The sequence below is a fragment of the Paramormyrops kingsleyae genome, chromosome 19 (assembly GCF_048594095.1).
Source record: "Paramormyrops kingsleyae isolate MSU_618 chromosome 19, PKINGS_0.4, whole genome shotgun sequence".
NCBI classification, from domain to species: Eukaryota; Metazoa; Chordata; class Actinopteri; order Osteoglossiformes; family Mormyridae; genus Paramormyrops; species Paramormyrops kingsleyae.
The window spans coordinates 9708143-9726567 of NC_132815.1; the positions used below are offsets into that span (position 1 = coordinate 9708143).

An 18425-nucleotide genomic window follows, 5' to 3' on the forward strand; every position below is an offset into this window, starting at 1 on the left:
AATCTGATGGAGACAGATGCAGGCAGTTCATTTAAATAATGAGACGCCCATTCTACCAAGGGAAATGCAAAATAAGTCATGTTTTATTTGGCGTTCAGTAATGGCACATTTTGCAGCAAATTGGCTACCGCAAACATTAGTAAATCAGGTTGCGTGATTCATTTGAATACTCTCTTCCCCATATTTTGAGCTTTGAAAGAGTCGTCTTGCAAATGTATGTGCAATATGTTCAGTCACAAAATTACATGTCAATGCCTTTCCTACACTAACTGTTCACGGTGCCCCTTCAGTAAATCTCGATAGCTCTTGCATTGTTTTTGTGCCAAACAACCAATCCAACCAAGGGTTTGTTCAGCAGGTACAGTTTTTGAAAACATTTTTTTTCAGCAAGTAATACCAAAAGAGGGTCTGTGCTGGCACAAACCATTAAGTAATCTCACCCTAAACAATGATCAAATAATGTGCATGCGGAATTCACTAACTTTTTCAGAAAAGCAGCAATTTAGGTTTATTTGCAGCAATGACTACAGGGACCTGGAATATCCCCTTGTGTTTGTGTTATTTTGTGACTTGTTAAATAACACTTTCTTCTTCCTCTCTTCTGTATCTTCTCCCACTGAAGTAAACTCATGTTCTCTGATTCATTCCCTTATCAGTCTGTTTCATTATATTAATACAGCATGAATGAGTAGGCTTGCAGAATTTGATACATTTTTATTCCTTCCCTCCCTAGTTTCTTCCACCCCCCTCTGTAAACTACCCAGTCTTTCCAATTGTTTCACATTTGCCATATTATTTCTTAGTCATTGAATTAAAGGAAAGTGAAACATTGGATATGGAGAATTTGAGAACATTCTCATCTAAAAAGACATTTGATTTGTCTATGAATTCCTCCTGCATGAAATATCCTCTTGACTTGTATCAGCACAATTTTTTTATGTTTTTTTCTTCCACCAAAATACTCCTAAATGTAACACATTTTTTCAGCAGGTAATGTCTGATAATGTTCATAGCTAACCTGAAATTCCCTCTTCCCTCCGCAACCATTGAACTACCTAGAATTTCCTCTTAGCTAATCTTCCAGTTGTCCTTTGTCTTCTGTAGCTCCAGTGACAACCAGAACCACTCCAAAAGCTAAGACAACAGTTGGTATGTATCAGTCTTCATCAGATCCTGTGTTTGATTCCCAGATCATCTGAGTCAGTACATTTAGGGCCAGATTTGCTAAACAGTGTACAGTAGTCTGCGGACGCAATCAAAATAAAAACTCCAGTGTGATTGGCCAGTTCTCTGCATGCTCTAAAATGTGTAAACTGATGAAGGCAGTTCAGTTAAATAATGACACACACATTCTACCAAGGGAAACGCAAAATAAGTCATTTTTTATTTGGCGCTCCATAATAGCGCACTTTGCAGTAAATTGCCTACTGCATACCTTCGTAAATCACATTGCGAGATTGATTTTAAATACTCTCTTCCCCCAAATTTTGAGCTTTGAAAGAAAATTCTTGCAAATGCATATACAATATGTTCAGTCCCAAAATGACCTGTGTCAATACGTTTCCAACACTAATTTTTCACGGCGCAGCTTCAGTAAGTCCCGAAAATTCTTGCATTGTTTTTGCACCAGTCGAGGGTTTGTTCAGCAGGTACAGTTTTTGAAAACATTTTTTTTCAGCAAGTAACATCTGATAATATTCATTGCTCACCTGAATTTCTCTCTTCCCTCCGCAACCATTGAACTACCTAGAATTTCCTTTTAGCTAATCATCCAATGGTCCTTTCTGTCTTCTGTAGGTTTTGTTAGAAACACCACTCCAAAAGCTAAGCCAACAACTGGTATGTATCCATCTTCAGCAGATTCTATGATTGATTGGCAGATCATCTGAATCAGTACATTTAGGGCCAGATTTATTAAGCAGGGCAAGTTAGCATGAGAATGCAATTAAAAAAGAAGCGCCTGTTGAATTTCTATGGGAGATCTACTATATATGCACAAACCTATGAATACAGGCACAAGCAGTTCATTGAAATAATGACACTTCCATTCTACCAAGGGAAACGCAAAGTAAGTCATGCTTTTTTTGGGATTAATTGTGGAATTTACAGTAAATTGCCTACCGCAAAGCTTAGTAAATCATGTTGCGTGATTCATTTAAATACTCTTTTTCCCCAAACTTTGTGCTTTGCATGAGAACTCCTACAAATCCCTATGCAGTTTGGTCAGTCACAAAATTAACCATGTCAACACCTTTCCACCACTAAATTTTCACTACGCAGCTTAAGTAAATCCCGAAAATTCTTGCATCATTTTTCTGTCATTTTAACACCAAAAGAGGGTCTGTGCTGGCATAAACCATTAAGTAATCTCACCCTAAACAATGATCAAATAATGTGTATGCGGAATTCACTAACTTTTTCAGAAAAGCAGCAATTTAGGTTTATTTGCAGCAATGGCTACAGGGGCCTGGAATATCCCCTTGTGTTTGTGTTATTTTGTGACTTGTTAAATAACACTTTCTTCTTCCTGTCTTCTGTATCTTCTCCCACTGAAGTAAACTCATGTTCTCTGATTCATTCCCTTATCAGTCTGTTTCATTATATTAATACAGCATGAATGAGTAGGCTTGCAGAATTTGATACATTTTTATTCCTTCCCTCCCTAGTTTCTTCCACCCCCCTCTGTAAACTACCCGGTCATTCCAATTGTTTCACATTTGCCATATTATTCCTTAGTCATTGAATTAAAGGAAAGTGAAACATTGGATATGCAGAATTTGGGAACATTCTCATCTAAAAAGATATTTCATTTGTCTATGAATTCCTCCTGCATGAAATATCCTCTTGACTTGTATCAGCGCAATTTTATGTTTTTTTTCTTCCACCAAAATACTCCTAAATGTAACACATTTTTTCAGCAGGTAATGTCTGATAATGTTCATAGCTAACCTGAAATTCCCTCTTCCCTCCACAACCATTGAACTACCTAGAATTTCCTCTTAGCTAATCTTCCAGTTGTCCTTTGTCTTCTGTAGCTCCAGTGACAACCAGAACCACTCCAAAAGCTAAGACAACAGTTGGTATGTATCAGTCTTCATCAGATCCTGTGTTTGATTCCCAGATCATCTGAATCAGTACACTTAGGGCCAGATTTGCTAAACAGTGTACAGTAGTCTGCGGACGCAATCAAAATAAAAACTCCAGTGGGATTTCCCAGTTCTGTGGGTGATCTACTAAAATGCACAAACTGATTGAGACAGACACAGGCAGCTACTATCTAGACTTCTTCTATTCCCAACAGAACTACCTAGAATTTCCTTCTCGCTAATCATACAGTTATCCTTTTTGTCTTTGTATATTGTAAAACAAATAACGTCACTTGATATCATTTTTCTTCCTTCCTTTAGGAGTTTTGCCCTCCACCACAAGTCCAAATCCTGGTATGTACCATTATTCTCCTTGAGTTTTCGTTTTAATTTTAGCTTTTTAGTTATTTGTTTTTATATAAACCACTGCAGTCTCAGGAGTGATTCAATGTTACATTTCATTGCATGTAGTACATGTTTAACTGTTTAATGTGACAAATAAGCTTCTTGAACCTTTCGAAAAACACAATGAATGAGCAACAGGGTTTGTTTAAATGTATCTCTGTTTTACCCATGAGATTCTTGGTTTTTGGCCAGTTTTGCCATGACAGCAAATGATACAGGTTATCTGCAATCTCTGGGGGAATTCCTCTCCCAGTCAGCAAAATGTCATAGTGTATCATGGGGGACCCTTTCCCTGCCTGGCAAGTTTAAGGAGACCCCAATTCTTTGTAATTTTTCAGGTTTTACCGTTAGGTTAAACTTAACGCAGGGATGTAAGTCGCTCTGGCTAAGGGCGTCTGCCAAATGCTGTAAATGTAAATGTAAGTGTAAATGATTTAGGAACCATGAGGGACAGGGGGACATGTACCCGCAACATTTAATTTGCCTTTCTTGCCCCCCCACCTCCCAAAAAATAGACATTTAAATTTTTAAGGTGCTCCCCACCCCAAACATCAAACTCTATCTACTCTGATTACATGTATGCATTTCCTAATGGTAGCTGATCACGCAAAACAATTTCTTGATTTTTTTTTTAAGTATTTATTCTCAATTAATTACCATTTGTCTTTCATCCTTTTAAAGCATTTACCCTGAAAATGTTGTTTAAAATTCTACGTGACTTTAACCAAGATTTGGCTAATTCTTCAAGCTCAATGTTCAACATATTTAAATCAGACATGGAAGCAACTGTAAGTATATGTTCTTAAATAGTTCCAACATTCAGATATATACAATACACACATTACCTTAAATATAATTTTTGGTGTAATTTATATTTTATCCATTTTTAAGCAAACCTATCAGTTTATAATTCTGTGTATTACTCTGCTATACAACTGAAGAGCAGCATGTTATCAACAAAGTACATATCAATTTACTGTTTGAAGAGGCTGCCAAAAGCAGTTTACTAAGCAGGCATTTTAATTAACATAAGATTTGTTCTTTTACCCAGCTCACTGCAAATTACAAAAAATTAAATGGTTTTGTTAGAGTCTATGTCCTTGGCTTCAGGTAAGTTTTCTCCTTAAAACACAATATATTTAGGTAGGCTGCTTGTTTTTGCTGTTCTTTATCATTATTATTAGTAGAATAGTAGTAGTAATAGTCTCAATAGTAGTTGAAAATACTAATACTATTAGTGCAAATATAGCAGTAGGCGATTTAAGAAAAATAACATACATTTTTATAAATACTCAAAACACATTATTATTTCTGTAATTTAGACGATATTCCTATATGTTGTTTGACAGGAGTGGCAGTGTGATTACAGACTTTGTACTGGAGGCAAACAGTGTGAATTCCACTGCAATTGCCACACTGAACAGTCAGGTTGCAGTGGATCTTCAGGCCCAGGGTTACAGTGTTGACCGAAGTTCCTTCGGTGGAGTTGTTCAAGGTAGGATGAAAATCACAGGCACTAAATGGTTTGTCACTGCAGACAGATATACCAAGTTTCACTTGAAGTAATTGGAACTTTGTTGACTAAGGTGAAGACTTAGGCTCTATCTAACGCCCTAAGCCTGTCTCTATCTGACAATCTAAAGCAAAGCATAAAGCCAAGATGCAAGAAACATTTATGGGCATGTCCAAATCCATTTTGCTATTTTGATGGCAGAAAAAAGACTCTGTGTTAGCACAAGGCACAGAACAGTTGTCATAATTCTCTTAATTATTCAGAGGTATGTTGTGTCCAGATGGTTGTTGGTTTAGATCCCATGTCCAACAGAGTAACCATATCACTGTCGACCCTTTGAGCAAGACTATTAACCCCAGCTACTCCAGGGATGCTGGATGCTGGGGGGTTTGTGCGACGCACCAGCAGCTCTGATTGTTACTGTATGATTGCATGCTAACAGCTTCTCCCCTCCTTATTTCTTTAAGGAAATCAGCCTTTTATAAAGAACTATGATATTATATATCCTGGTTCCACTTTGCAGCTGACTTGTGTGGTTCCAGTAACTATGCAAATGGGAACTGGGTCATGGTCCGTGAATGGTCTGCCGGTGTCAAACAATGCAAAGTATTCAATCACCAATTCACCTCCCACACTGACTGTTCAGGACATGAGCGGTGGTGACAATGGTAAGCAGATAACCAACTTATTATTTTTAGGTTAAAATAAATCAGTGAGTCATCAGTGAGTATTAATGTACAATAAAGAGTGGCAATAGTGATGGTATTAAATGGTGACTAACCCGGTATACTCTGTCTACCAAAACTTTTCATTTACTTTTATGTTGCTGTGAAACATCCAATAACCCATTTTCCAGATTGCATGGGCTCAGCTATGGAGGATGAAACGTGACATAATCATAAATAAATCAATCAATAGAAAAATGTATTTACATATTTTTTCATTCCAAAGATTTATAGAAAAAAAAATTATATTCCAAAGATTTATAGAAAAATAAATGTATTTATTTATTAGATTCCAAAAATTTATCTAAAATTGTATTTTATTCTAAAGATTTTTTATTATTGTTTTTTTTTTCTTTTTTTTATTCATCTCTTTGTAAATGAGTTGGGCAGCCCTAATCCTTTCTCTAAGGCACTACTGGCCAGCAGACTAAGCTGATCTGCACTCCATGACCTTGGCCTTGTTTGGATGAGTAGAAGTTTTAGCTGACATGTTAGTAATGCTAAGTTCGCACTGCATGACTTTCCAAGTCGTGAGATTTCTATACCGTTCATATTTATGGTGCCAAAACTATGTCAATATGTGCACTGTTCATGTTGATGAACATGTTAAAAGGTAATGGAGCAGAGATCAGCAAAGTCCCCCCTGGGCAATAGTGCTTTAGAAAAAAGGCTTAAGGCTGCCCAACTCATTTACATACAGATGTGGAATTAAACTGGAATAAAAAAACACAATTAAAAAAAAATCTTTGGAATAATAAAAACATTTCAAAATAAATTTATGTTTCTATAAATCTTTGGAATTGGAAATTAAATAAATTTATATCTCTATTCATTTTTTATTTACGATTATGTCACGTTTCATCCTCCTTACTCAGCTTTATCCAAGTACTACAAATTTAATTATCGGTCATTTCTGAAAATCTAAAAATTTTGTTGACAGGTGTTTAGCAAAACTGATAACTTTTATAGTATGTTAGTAATAGGATGTAATATATGGAATGCCATAATACTTAAAGTGAAATATTTAAATATATATCTTTGTAAATAAATGAGCAAATATTTCAATAATTTTATTGTTTTATTTTTAAATAATTAAATAAAAGGTATCACATTTCATAATATTGTATACTATAAGTGTGTCTACTATGTATAATCATTAAATTGTATTTTGCAATAATTTTGTGATTTTCATTAGATATTATATTTCAACTTAATTAATTAAACTATATTTCACAATAAAGTTCAGCTTTTTACATTGATGTATTTCTGAATGACGGTTCTATAAACCAGCTGTTTATTTCATGATGCCAGAGCGCTCTGTCAATCACTTTGAGGTTGGTGGGACTGAGCCTGTGATTTGCTAATCCTTTGTGATTCATTACTCAGCATAGCAGATATAGGAAGTGGTTTGAAAAGTCCTGGGAAGCTGTAGAGGATGTAAAGGAAGTCAGTAGTTGGATGTGTAGAATAGCGGAGCAAATGTAGTTTGTTTCCAGCGACGGAAAAGTAAGGAATTGACCGGATTGTCAGAGAACCTACTCCCAGGAGTTGCTTCCAAGGAGATAATCCGGACAGCGCCCCAAGTTACCGGAGAAGCTTGGGGTTTCCTCTGGCATCAAATAAGCACCAAGTCACCGCTCCCGAGCACCGAAACAGGCCTGCAACCGTTTTCCCCTGTTTTCCATTCTTTTGACTTATTTCATGGACATAGAGCGACATGTTTATTTTTGTGTTTTGTAAATACTCAGTTATTTGAACTCATTGGGGTTGGGATATGTATATATATTGCTTTGGTTGATTTAATATATCTATTGTTAATGAAAAATCCAGGGAGTTTGCATTCGATCGATTGGTAATTGTGTTTCTTACGGTTTTGGATGGTACGCAGGGTGATGTAAACGACGAGCCGGTGTGGAACGTACTCAGGGCCCCTCTCTTAATCGCAGTATCCGGGGAAAGGGTGCTACATTTAATATGACTGTTTGCAGTTACAATAAGCTGCACTTACCTCTAGATGTGTCCTGTTTAGACAACATCTTTACAGTCGGTAAACACGCACTGCATTGCATAGTTAAATTTGTGCCTTTGTTCTGTAATATATCGGAATTTTTTTTTATATTTCCAGCAATGGAATACATTCCTTTTCTTGTCTGCCATTGCCTGCAACAGAAACTCAGACCGCTCCGGCAAGTTAATTAGCAGAATTGGCTGCAAATGTAGACGCGACAGGATAAACAATCATAAGTATTGAATAGTTTCAAACTTTCGGCTATGGAGGGAAATAGCAAAGGAGGATGTTTTGAAAAGCAATAAAAATACTGTTATTAAAGATATTAGCAAGGTTTTGCATGCAGTCTTATGATGTACTGTAACTAAATTGTAATCATGAATATTTCCATAAGTAACTGTAATTTAATTACACTTTTACTACTCTAGAGTTACTCTAGTACTGTAACTGTAACGGATTATAATAAAAAAAATATTGTAATTACATGTAACGGCGTTATGTAATGTAACTCCTTACTCCCCAACACTAGCCGTCGGGGTATACTGTACGAGATAGAAAACATCTCCACATGGCATTTTTCACCCTCTAGACATGGTAAACATTCCCGTTTAAAAAAACCCAAGGAGACATGCATTTTCTATACCACGTCTACATGGTACAAATGTACATGTTAAAAAAGGTCTTTCAGTACCAAGATATACCCAGACTAATACTGATCTATTCAAGGGTTCAGTCTGTACTGCATTATATTGGTTGCCATCTGATAATATTTCAAATTTTAATCTTAACCAATGAAACTCCAAATTTGTGTAAATTTAAACTGTTTTCGCGGAAACACTTTATCCAATCACAAGCTCGAATATTCCACCCCCCTGACAGTGACTGACAGAGCGCACCATTATTATGAAAATAAGCATTATGAAATAAAAAGCTGATTTGGAAACCCGGCCTTCAGGAATACATCAATGTGAAAAGTTAAAATTTATATTTTATAAATGAGCTCCCTGGCTAAGGTGCTTGGTAATACTTTTATCTGCTGTTGATTGTGAATAATATCCGTGTTTTTTGACATTGTTTTTCTCTTTATAATCTAGGAATATACACGTTCACAATGACTCAGTCGTTCTTGACATTCACCCACGAGGAATCCATTTCAGTGACAGATGTCATTCCTCCCATTATTCAGCTGAATAAATTAGCAATTAATGTTCGATGTGGAGCAAATGAAAATATCCCATTGGAGTGTTGTGTTACATACTACCTAATTAACAACGTTACAGCAAAATGGATGGACGGTTCTGTTGAAATACCCTCTGGTAATTTTTACAATTTCAAATAAATATATATTTGTTTTATTGTCCCTTGGCAAGTTCCTGTACATTGCTCTATGGACATGTAATTTACATGGGCATCAATATTATTTTACATTATTGTATGCATAAATTTCTTTAAAAGATGTTTAAACTGATTTAATATCCAGGTACTCTGCATGTAAAGCTGGTCTGCATCTGGATAATAAATTTTCAATAAGATTATCCTTTTAAACAGTAACAAATAAACTCAATGTAAAAAAAGACATTGTGTCACTCAAAGTTTAAAAATGTATGTAAATGTGACAAAAGTATTTGTTTGAATATTTGATATGTTTAATATTGCAGTTGAATATTGTACATTTGATGTTTTTCGTTTTACAGTACAGACCACAACAAACATGCTTTGTGTCAGTGCTGCATACCCAGTACCAAAGCAATGTAATACAAAGGAACTCACATGCCAAGTGATTGTCAAGAAAGCATCTACAACTCAAACATTGACAGATAATGTAACGCTAATGTTTTTCAGTGGAGGTACGAGGTTAATGAGTGTTTTAAGACAAGCGGCCCTATTCAGAATGCAGCCCTATTCAAAATGAATTTTCATTCCCTTTGTTAAAAATGCACAATACAATGCATTTTGTCCATTGGCTGCATTTGTAAAAAATTATGTAATCCCAGTGGAAACATGACTTTGCTTCACTAATCTTAAAACATTAATCCAACTTTAAGCATCTTAAAGCCCTAATCCATCTTCACATGTATTTATTCCAGTGCCTGACTGTAATGACCCAACATACGGTACTGGTATGAATGGAAATATATCAACTGTACTTTGCCCAGCCAATTTTACAGGCAACAGGACTGCAATTTGTGCAAAGCCAAATTGGAACATTCAGGAGGACAACTGTGTCTTCAGCGCAGTAAATACATTGGCGTTGTTTTCTCAGGTACTGTAGCACATTTTGAATACTAATCATTCATCCACCCACCTGTTGTCATACTGCTTAGCCAGTATAAGGTGATAGAGTACATTAATCATATGTACATTGTGTCATTCTGAAGAACTACAATATGTTTCCACACATCATGCATGATAATACAGTGATAAGGAGAACATGCAGACTCCATACACACAGGGCGTAGATGTGATTTGATTTCCTAGCCCTGTAGATGTGAAGTAGCAGTACTATCCACTCAGCCACTGTGTCATTTCATATAGGTTAAGTTTACATTATATATTGCATTTCAAGGAAACTAATTATAGGGAAAGAATCTGATGTTTTGTCTAAAATTCATTTTAAAGGAAATAATTGCTATATTGTTAGTTCACTGACTTTTCTGTTATCTGTTATCAATTTTAAAAATGGTCATTTAAAATTCCAAGTTTAAGTTATGGAAACATTATAATGTCGCCGTTATCAACAGATTAAGTTAAATTAAGCAATATGTGAGTCTGTGTTTTTTTCTACAAATCATACTGTTTGTACACTCAATGAATTGGTAGTTACTGACTATTCCAAAACATTGGTACTTGGTATCTTGGTATGAACATCCATCCATCCATCCATCCATTAGCTTCCGCTTATCCGAGGTCGGGTCGCGGGGGCAGCAGTCTCAGTAGGGAAACTCAGACTTCCCTCTCCCCGGCCACTTCTTCCAGCTCCTCTGGGGGAATCCCGAGGCGTTCCCAGGCCAGCGGAGAGACATAGTCCCTCCAGCGTGTCCTGGGTCTTCCCCAGGGCCTCCTCCCAGTGGGACATGCCCAGAACACCTTACCAGGGAGGCGTCCAGGAGGCGTCCTAAGCAGATGCCCGGCTCTACTCTGAGTCCCTCCCGAATACCGAGCTCCTCACCATATCTCTAAGGGAGAGCCCAGCCACCCTGCGGAGAAAACTCATTTCGGCCGCTTGCACTCACGATCTCGTTCTTTCGGTCACTACCCACAGCTCGTGACCATAGGTGAGGGTAGGAATGTAGATCGACTGGTAAATCAAGAGCTTTGCCTTTTGGCTCAGCTCCTTCTTCACCAGGACAGACCGATGCAGCGCCCGCATCACTGCTGACGCCGCACCAATCCGCCTATCGATCTCCCGTTCCATCCTTCCCTCACTCGTGAACAAGACCCCAAGATACTTAAACTCCTCCACTTGGGGAAGGACCTAACCCAGAGAGAGCACTCCACCCTTTTCCGGCAGAGGACCATGGTCTCGGATTTGGAGGTGCTGATTTTCATTCCAGCCGCTTCACACTCGGCTGCGAACTGCTCCAGTGAGAGCCGAAGGTCATGGTCTGATGAGGCCAACAGAACCACATCATCTGCAAAAAGCAGAGACCTAATCCTGAGGTCACCAATCCGGACACCCTCAACGCCCTGGCTGCGCCTAGAAATTCTGTCCATAAAAGTTATGAACAGAATTGGTGATAAAGGGCAGCCCTGGCGGAGTCCAACCCTCACCGGGAACGAGTCCGACTTACTGCCGGCAATGCGGACCAAGCTCTGACACCGGTTGTACAGGGACCGAACAGCCCTTATAAGGCAGCCCGGCACCCCATACTCCCGGAGCACTTCCCACAGGACTCCCCGAGGGACGCGGTCGAATGATACAAAGCACATGTAGACTGGTTGGGCAAACTCCCACGCACCCTCAAGGACCCTGCCGAGAGTATAGAGCTGGTCCACTGTTCCACAGCCAGGGCGAAAACCACACTGCTCCTCCTGAATCCGAGGATCGACTATCCGACGGACCCTCCTCTCCAGCACCCCCGAATAGACCTTACCAGGGAGGCTGAGGAGTGTCCCTCCGGTCCCCCTTCTTGAAGAGGGGGACCACCACCCCGTTCTGCCAATCCAGAGGCACCGCCCCCGATGTCCATGCGATGCTGCAGATGCATGTCAACCAAGACAGCCCCGCAACATCCAGAGGCTTGAGGAACTCCGGGTGGATCTCATCCACCCCCGAGGCCTGGCCACTGAGGAGCTTTTTAACCACCTCAGCAACCTCTGCCCCAGAGATAGGCGAGTCCACATCCAAGTCCCCAGACTCTGCTTCCTCATTGGAAGGCGTGTCGGTGGGATTGAGGAGGTCTTCGAAGTATTCCCTCCATCGACCCACAACATCCCAAGCTGAGGTCAACAGTGCACCATCCCCACCATAAACAGTATTGATGCTGCACTGCTTTCCCGCTCTGAGACGCCGGATGGTGGACCAGGATCTCTTCGAAGCCATCCGGAAGTCGTTCTCCATGGCCTCGCTAAACTCCTCCCATACCCGAGTTTTTGCCTCAGCGACCGCCAAAGCCGCGTTCCGCTTGGCCCGCCGATACTTATCAGCTGCTTCCGGAGTCCCACAGGCCAAAATGGCCTGATAGGACTCCATGTTCAGCTTGACGGCATCCCTCACCGCCGGTGTCCACCAGCGGGTTCGGGGATTGCCACCTCGACAAGCACCGACCGCCTTACTGCCACAGCTCCGGTCAGCCGCCTCGACAATGGAGGCGCGGAACATGGCCCATTCGGACTCAATGTCCCCCACCTCCCCCGGGACATGGGCAAAGTTCTGCCGGGGGTAGGAGTTGAAACTCCCCCTGACAGGGGATTCCGCCAGAAGTTCCCAGCAGACCCGCAATATACGCTTGGGTTTACCAGGTCTGACCGGCTTCCTCCCCCACCAGCGGAGCCAACTCACCACCAGGTGGTGATCGGTTGACAGCTCCGCCCCTCTCCTCACCTGAGTGTCCAATACATGCGGCCGCAAGTCCGATGACACGACCACAAAGTCGATCATCGAACTGCGGCCTAGGGTGTCCTGGTGCCAAGTGCACATATGGACACCTTTATGCTTGAACATGGTGCTCATTATGGACAATCCGTGACGAGCACAGAAGTCCAATAACAAAACACCACTCGGCTTCCGATCGGGGGGGCTTTCCTCCCAATCACGCCCCTCCAGGTCTCACTGTCATTGCCCACGTGAGCATTGAAGTCCCCCAGCAGAACAAGAGAGTCCCCGGGAGGAGCGCTCTCCAACACCCCTTCCAAGGACTCCAAAAAGGGTGGGTATTCTGAACTGCCGTTTGGCGCATCAGGACCCATCCCCCCACCCGAAGATGAAGGGAGGCTACCCTCTCGTCCACCGCGGTAAACCCCAATGTACAGGCGCCCAGCCAGGGGGCAATAAGTATGCCCACACCAGCTCGGCGCCTCTCCCCGTGAGCAACTCCAGAGTGGAAGAGGGTCCAACCCCCTTCGAGGAGACTGGTTCCAGAGCTCAGGCCATGCGTCGAGGTGAGCCCAACTACATCTAGTCGGAACTTCACTGCCTCGCGCACCAGCTCAGGCTCCTTCCCCACCAGAGATGACATTCCATGTCCCTAGAGCTAGCTTCTGCAGCCGAGGATCAGACCGCCAAGGTCCCCGCCTTCGGCCACTGTCCAACTCGCACTGCACCCGACCCCTATGGCCCCTCCTACAGGTGGTGAGCCCATTGGAGGGGGGACCCACGTGCCTTGTTCGGGCTGTGCCCGACCAGGCCCCATGGGTGCAGGCCTGGCCACCAGGCGCTCGCCATCAAGGCCCATCCCCAGGCCTGGCTCCAGGGGGGGCCCCGGTGACCCACATCCGGGCAAGGGAAATCGTGGATCCATGTTATAACTCATCATAAGGGGTCTTGTGAGCCGCACTTCGTCTGGTTCCTTACCCAGGACCTGTTTGCCTTTGGTGACTCTACCAGTGGCATAAAGCCCCAGGCAACTTAGCTCCTGGGATCATTGGAACATGCAAACCCCTCCACCACGATAAGGTGTCGGCTCCAGGAGAGGGGTATGAACATTTGTCTAAAAAAATCTGTCTTAAATTCTTCTGTTCATTTTTAATTCTTGTTTACCTGTCCACAGAATCTGAGTCCAGCTAGTGTATCATCATTTGTGAATGACCTTAAGACAACCACTACCAGTTATAAATCAGACATAACACAGTCATCAGCCACCATTTCCTCTATTGTGAACATACTTGGCATAGTTGCAAGTGTTTCACAAAATATAAGCGAAACTTCAATGCAGGTATGTTGAAACAGCAATGTTTTTTTGGAGGGGGGGGGGCATCATATTGGGATGTAAGTTTAGACTGTCTTAGTTATTTGGTTTGTAATGGCTACGCCGCATTATTAATTTTATAATTAGCACCATGTTACTTTCATATATGGTCTGTTGTGTAAATATGAAGGAAATGATGTTTATTTAATACAAATAGGATTTCAAACCCTGATAAAAAAAATACTGTGCTTAACTATAACATAAAAAATCCAGGAAAAAAGTAGTATACCCTACATCTTAAAGTCATGTACTTAACATATGTATTTACACATGTATGTATTTAACATAATTATTGGATTTTACCCATACATTCAGGGTGTTTTGGAGACCGTATCAATTTTGGTGTCACCTGAAACTCAGCAATCCTGGACAGGACTGAACAGTAACAACAGATCCCAAAGCACAAGCTCTGCTTTACTGGAATCAATAGAAAACATTACACACAGTCTATCAAGCAATTCCTTTACAATTAATACAACAAACATTCAGTTAATCAAAACAACATTAACAGGCCCTTTCAATGAACCCATGATTTCATCTCAGATATTCATCCCAAATCAAGGTCTTCCCAACAACACGAGTATCACAACAATCGTCTTTAAGACTCTTCAGTTTGTCTTACCTAACAGGACCACTGGAAACAGTACGGACAGCTCCATCAATGGAGTTGTCATGTTAGCCTATGTAAACGAAACCATTAATAATGTTTCACTGACATTTGATAAAACAAACAAAACAAAGGTAAACAGCCAGTGTGTTTTTTGGAACTTTGAAGGCATCGGAGGCTGGGACTCTACTGGATGTGAACTGCAATCTGAAACAAATGACAGGGTCACCTGTTCCTGTAACCACCTGACTTCCTTTTCCATATTAATGTCACCTTTTGTACCTAAATCCATTGAGGTTCTTTTGAATTACATCACGTATATTGGAGTCAGCATATCAATGGGATGCCTGGTCTTATGCCTTATAATTGAAGCATTTGTGTGGAGCGTTGTCACTAAGAACAGCACGTCACACATGCGACACGTCGCTATAGTGAACATTGCTCTGTCTCTGCTGATTGCTGACATATGGTTCATAATTGGAGCAGCAGTGTCAGGCCAGAGCGCACCAAAGAATGCATGCAGTGCTGCAACCTTCTTCATTCACTTCTTTTACCTTGCCTTGTTCTTCTGGATGCTGATCTCAGCTCTCTTCCTCTTCTACCGTACCATGATGGTTTTCTCCCACATGTCAAAGAGCACTATGATGGCCATTGCCTTCTCAGTGGGCTACGGGGCACCACTCATCATTGCCATAATCACCATTGCAGTCACTGCCCCCAAAAATGGCTACTTTGGGCAAGATGGCGTATGTTGGTTGAACTGGTACCAGACTAAGGCCCTCCTGGCATTTGTGATTCCGGCCTTGATCATCGTCGTTGTGAACCTGCTCATTCTAATCGTGATTGTGGTTAAACTACTGATGAGGGGTGTTGGTGAGAACCATCAGTCTGAGGAGAAGAATGCTCTGGTGGTCATCGCAAGGTGTGTCGGTGTTTTGACTCCCATCTTTGGCATCACCTGGGGACTTGGCATAGGGACCATGGTGGCACCTGATAATCTTGGAATCCAGATTGTATTTACAATCTTCAATGCCTTTCAGGTATGTGGAAATAGTAATTGATACCTGCAATTATTGATTTCTGACATTACATTTAAATGGTATGAACTTTACAAAAATCAGCAAAAACAATGGAACTTTTTTTAGTTAGAAGCTAAGTCATTAACTGAAATATTTATACAAATCCATCTTTTTTTTCATATGCATCCTATAAATACTAACAATAATTTTTAAAACTTATTTTAAGGGCTGCTTCATTTTAGTGTTTGGGACGCTTATAGACAGCAGAGTAAGTACTTACATTTCTGTATTTGGAATACTATTGGAAATTTGAGCTTTATTATACATTGGCATGTATGACACACACATGATAGAGCCCTTTTCTTTATGGACAGATTCGATCAGCTGTTGCTGGAAGATTTTCATTTTTGCCTTTGCTGTCTTCCCGAACAAAGGTAACACCATCATTGCATTTCGAGTGTAATGTTCACTTGTCCCATTTTAAGTGTTTCTTAGACACGCAAAATCACATTCTTTAATACTGTACTCACTTCGTATGGCTGGAGGAGATATACTCAGAACAAAACCAAGTGCTCTATTATACTTGATTTAGAAATTGGATTACTCTAAGTTAATGTTACAAAATTTGCAATTTCAAGTATCAGAGACAAGATAAATTATGTGTGGTTTGTCTCTCTAACAGAGCACAAATGCTGGTCCATCTTTGTCCTCTCTGGCTGACCGTATTAGGCGAAGGGGAAAGAGTAAGTTAAATTGCTACATTCTAATAATCTATGTAATAATGTTACTGAGATTTACTCCATAGTCTGATTGGGATGCTTTGTGTCTGTATGATAATGATGTAGAAGATATCCCTTCTTATGTCCAGTTTACACCAGTGTTTAATGAAAGAAAATCACACAGGTTGAGTGGTTTCTAGCAAACATTTTATTTGTTATGCTGGTGCCACATGTGAACTTTAATCTGTGTAATTGGCCGTTTGCAGTAACATCCAATGCTCTTTATTTTTCAGACTTTTATAATGTTTCTGAGGCTTCAACAAATCTGAGTGCTTCTGATGCATTTATCACTTCATAGCTGCCTGGCTGCTCAACTGAAGCTGTGAATATTTCTCAGAGACAGATATGTGGTTTTACAAAAGAATAATAAATTGATTCTTCTCAATTTACATGTTTTTTTCCATGGTTTTCAAGGGTGCGTGGGAACCCTGCTAATAAATTATTACAACAAATATGTAAGTAAATAAAAGGATTTGTTTTATATTTTAATTTTTTCCCATCAGCTCTTAATTAATTAGCATTTTTTTGTCACTTTCGAGTCTTTGGATATTTATAAATTTATCTTTTTTTTTTTACAAACACTGTATTCAATCACTTATGCTTCCAGCTGCAATGTTAGTCTCTCTCCATTTTTTAAGGAAATTCTGCAAGAACAGTCCTGATGAAGTATAATGAAATATGTTTATCTCATTGTGGTAATTGATCAGCATATTTTCATAGTGAAATATGGTGTCAATAATATAATCAATTTTCTGTTTCATATTTTTGGCTGTGTAATGCTATGCATAATAAAATTATTACCATTCAAGTGTCTGAATGTCTCTTTTCAGATTTCTAAATGAATAAGGAGACAAATTCGAGATCTGAAAGCATCATTAATGTGTAGAATTTGTTAGTTTTCGAGGCTCCAAATAATAACATTACCATTTATAAAATGATTTTTATTATATGTTATGATGGCAAAAATTTATTATAATTTTTGTCAAAGAAAGTACCCGTGGATGTCAGGTAGGCAGCGGGAGAAGGACGAGCCGAATGCAGGGTGCATCAGGGTGAACCCCTTGCATGGGTGTTTGCAGGGAAAAGGTAAGATCACACACGCAGACAGAGAACAGAGACTGAACAGGGAGCACAGGACTAAGAGACACTAATATACATAACTAACAGAGGAGTAAATACAAGGCAGCTGTGGTTAGTTAACAAGAGGGCAGGAACAAGAGGTAAGACTAATAAGTTTCAGGCGCGGCTGAGTAGAAGCCATGCCCGAGGAACACGCAGGGAACAGACAAGCAAGGCGGGGCTGGACGTGACAATAGAATTCATATAAAGATGCACTGTACCTGTCCAAATATGCTGAGAAGGCAAATAATGTCTGAATACATGAATATTAGGGAATGAAATCAAATGAAATTATGAGGATATTTCTGCAAATTGATGAAAACCATGAAATATTTAGATGTATATATGGTAATAATGGTAGTAATGCAAATAAAAACACCAAATTCACCATTTTTGTGAAGAATACAGCTTGAAAGCAACATATTTTTATTACAAACCATTGTGACCTGACAATAAATTGTTTGAACATGGAAAAAAAAAACTGATTCAACCTTAGTGTCAGAAGCTTATTAATAAATCTATACAACCGCAACATGAAATAGACATTTCTAACTGTTGCTAGACTTTGGGCATATGTTAGTTTATAATCCAGGTTTATGTGTTATAATTACAGCAAAAACAAGAGCACCTGCCACTTCACCAATCAGAACGCCTGGCCACACGGAGTTTGGGCGTTTAAGCAAAGCTTCTGTCAGAAATGCTGGGTCTTTCCTGGATCTTCTTGACCTTCCCAGTAGATTTCAGACTGAACTGGGCT

At 40.1% G+C, this 18425-nt stretch overlaps 1 protein-coding gene across 1 annotated transcript; it reads left to right on the forward strand.

Moving 5' to 3' along the window:
- Positions 1 to 1109: 1109 nt before the first annotated feature.
- On the forward strand, positions 1110 to 17362 carry LOC111839138 (adhesion G protein-coupled receptor F5-like). Its single transcript, XM_023802780.2, has 17 exons — positions 1110 to 1149; positions 1798 to 1839; positions 3036 to 3080; positions 3408 to 3440; positions 4173 to 4279; positions 4543 to 4601; positions 4841 to 4986; positions 5472 to 5672; positions 8832 to 9053; positions 9432 to 9584; positions 9825 to 10000; positions 13947 to 14111; positions 14460 to 15791; positions 15997 to 16038; positions 16145 to 16204; positions 16453 to 16513; positions 16783 to 17362. Exons 5-17 carry the CDS (start codon positions 4187 to 4189, stop codon positions 16845 to 16847), a joined length of 2775 nt encoding a protein of 924 aa, XP_023658548.2. The 5' UTR covers positions 1110 to 1149; positions 1798 to 1839; positions 3036 to 3080; positions 3408 to 3440; positions 4173 to 4186; the 3' UTR covers positions 16848 to 17362.
- The last annotated feature ends 1063 nt before the right edge of the window (positions 17363 to 18425 follow it).

Excerpts from the sequence above, each read along its gene's own strand:
- LOC111839138 (XM_023802780.2), top strand. The coding sequence starts at position 4,187 with ATGTTGTTTAAAATTCTACGTGACTTTAACCAAGATTTGGCTAATTCT. Across the intron at positions 10,001-13,946 it reads CATTGGCGTTGTTTTCTCAG|AATCTGAGTCCAGCTAGTGT; the intron begins GTACTGTAGCAC and ends ACCTGTCCACAG. Across the intron at positions 16,514-16,782 it reads TATTAGGCGAAGGGGAAAGA|ACTTTTATAATGTTTCTGAG; the intron begins GTAAGTTAAATT and ends TTTATTTTTCAG.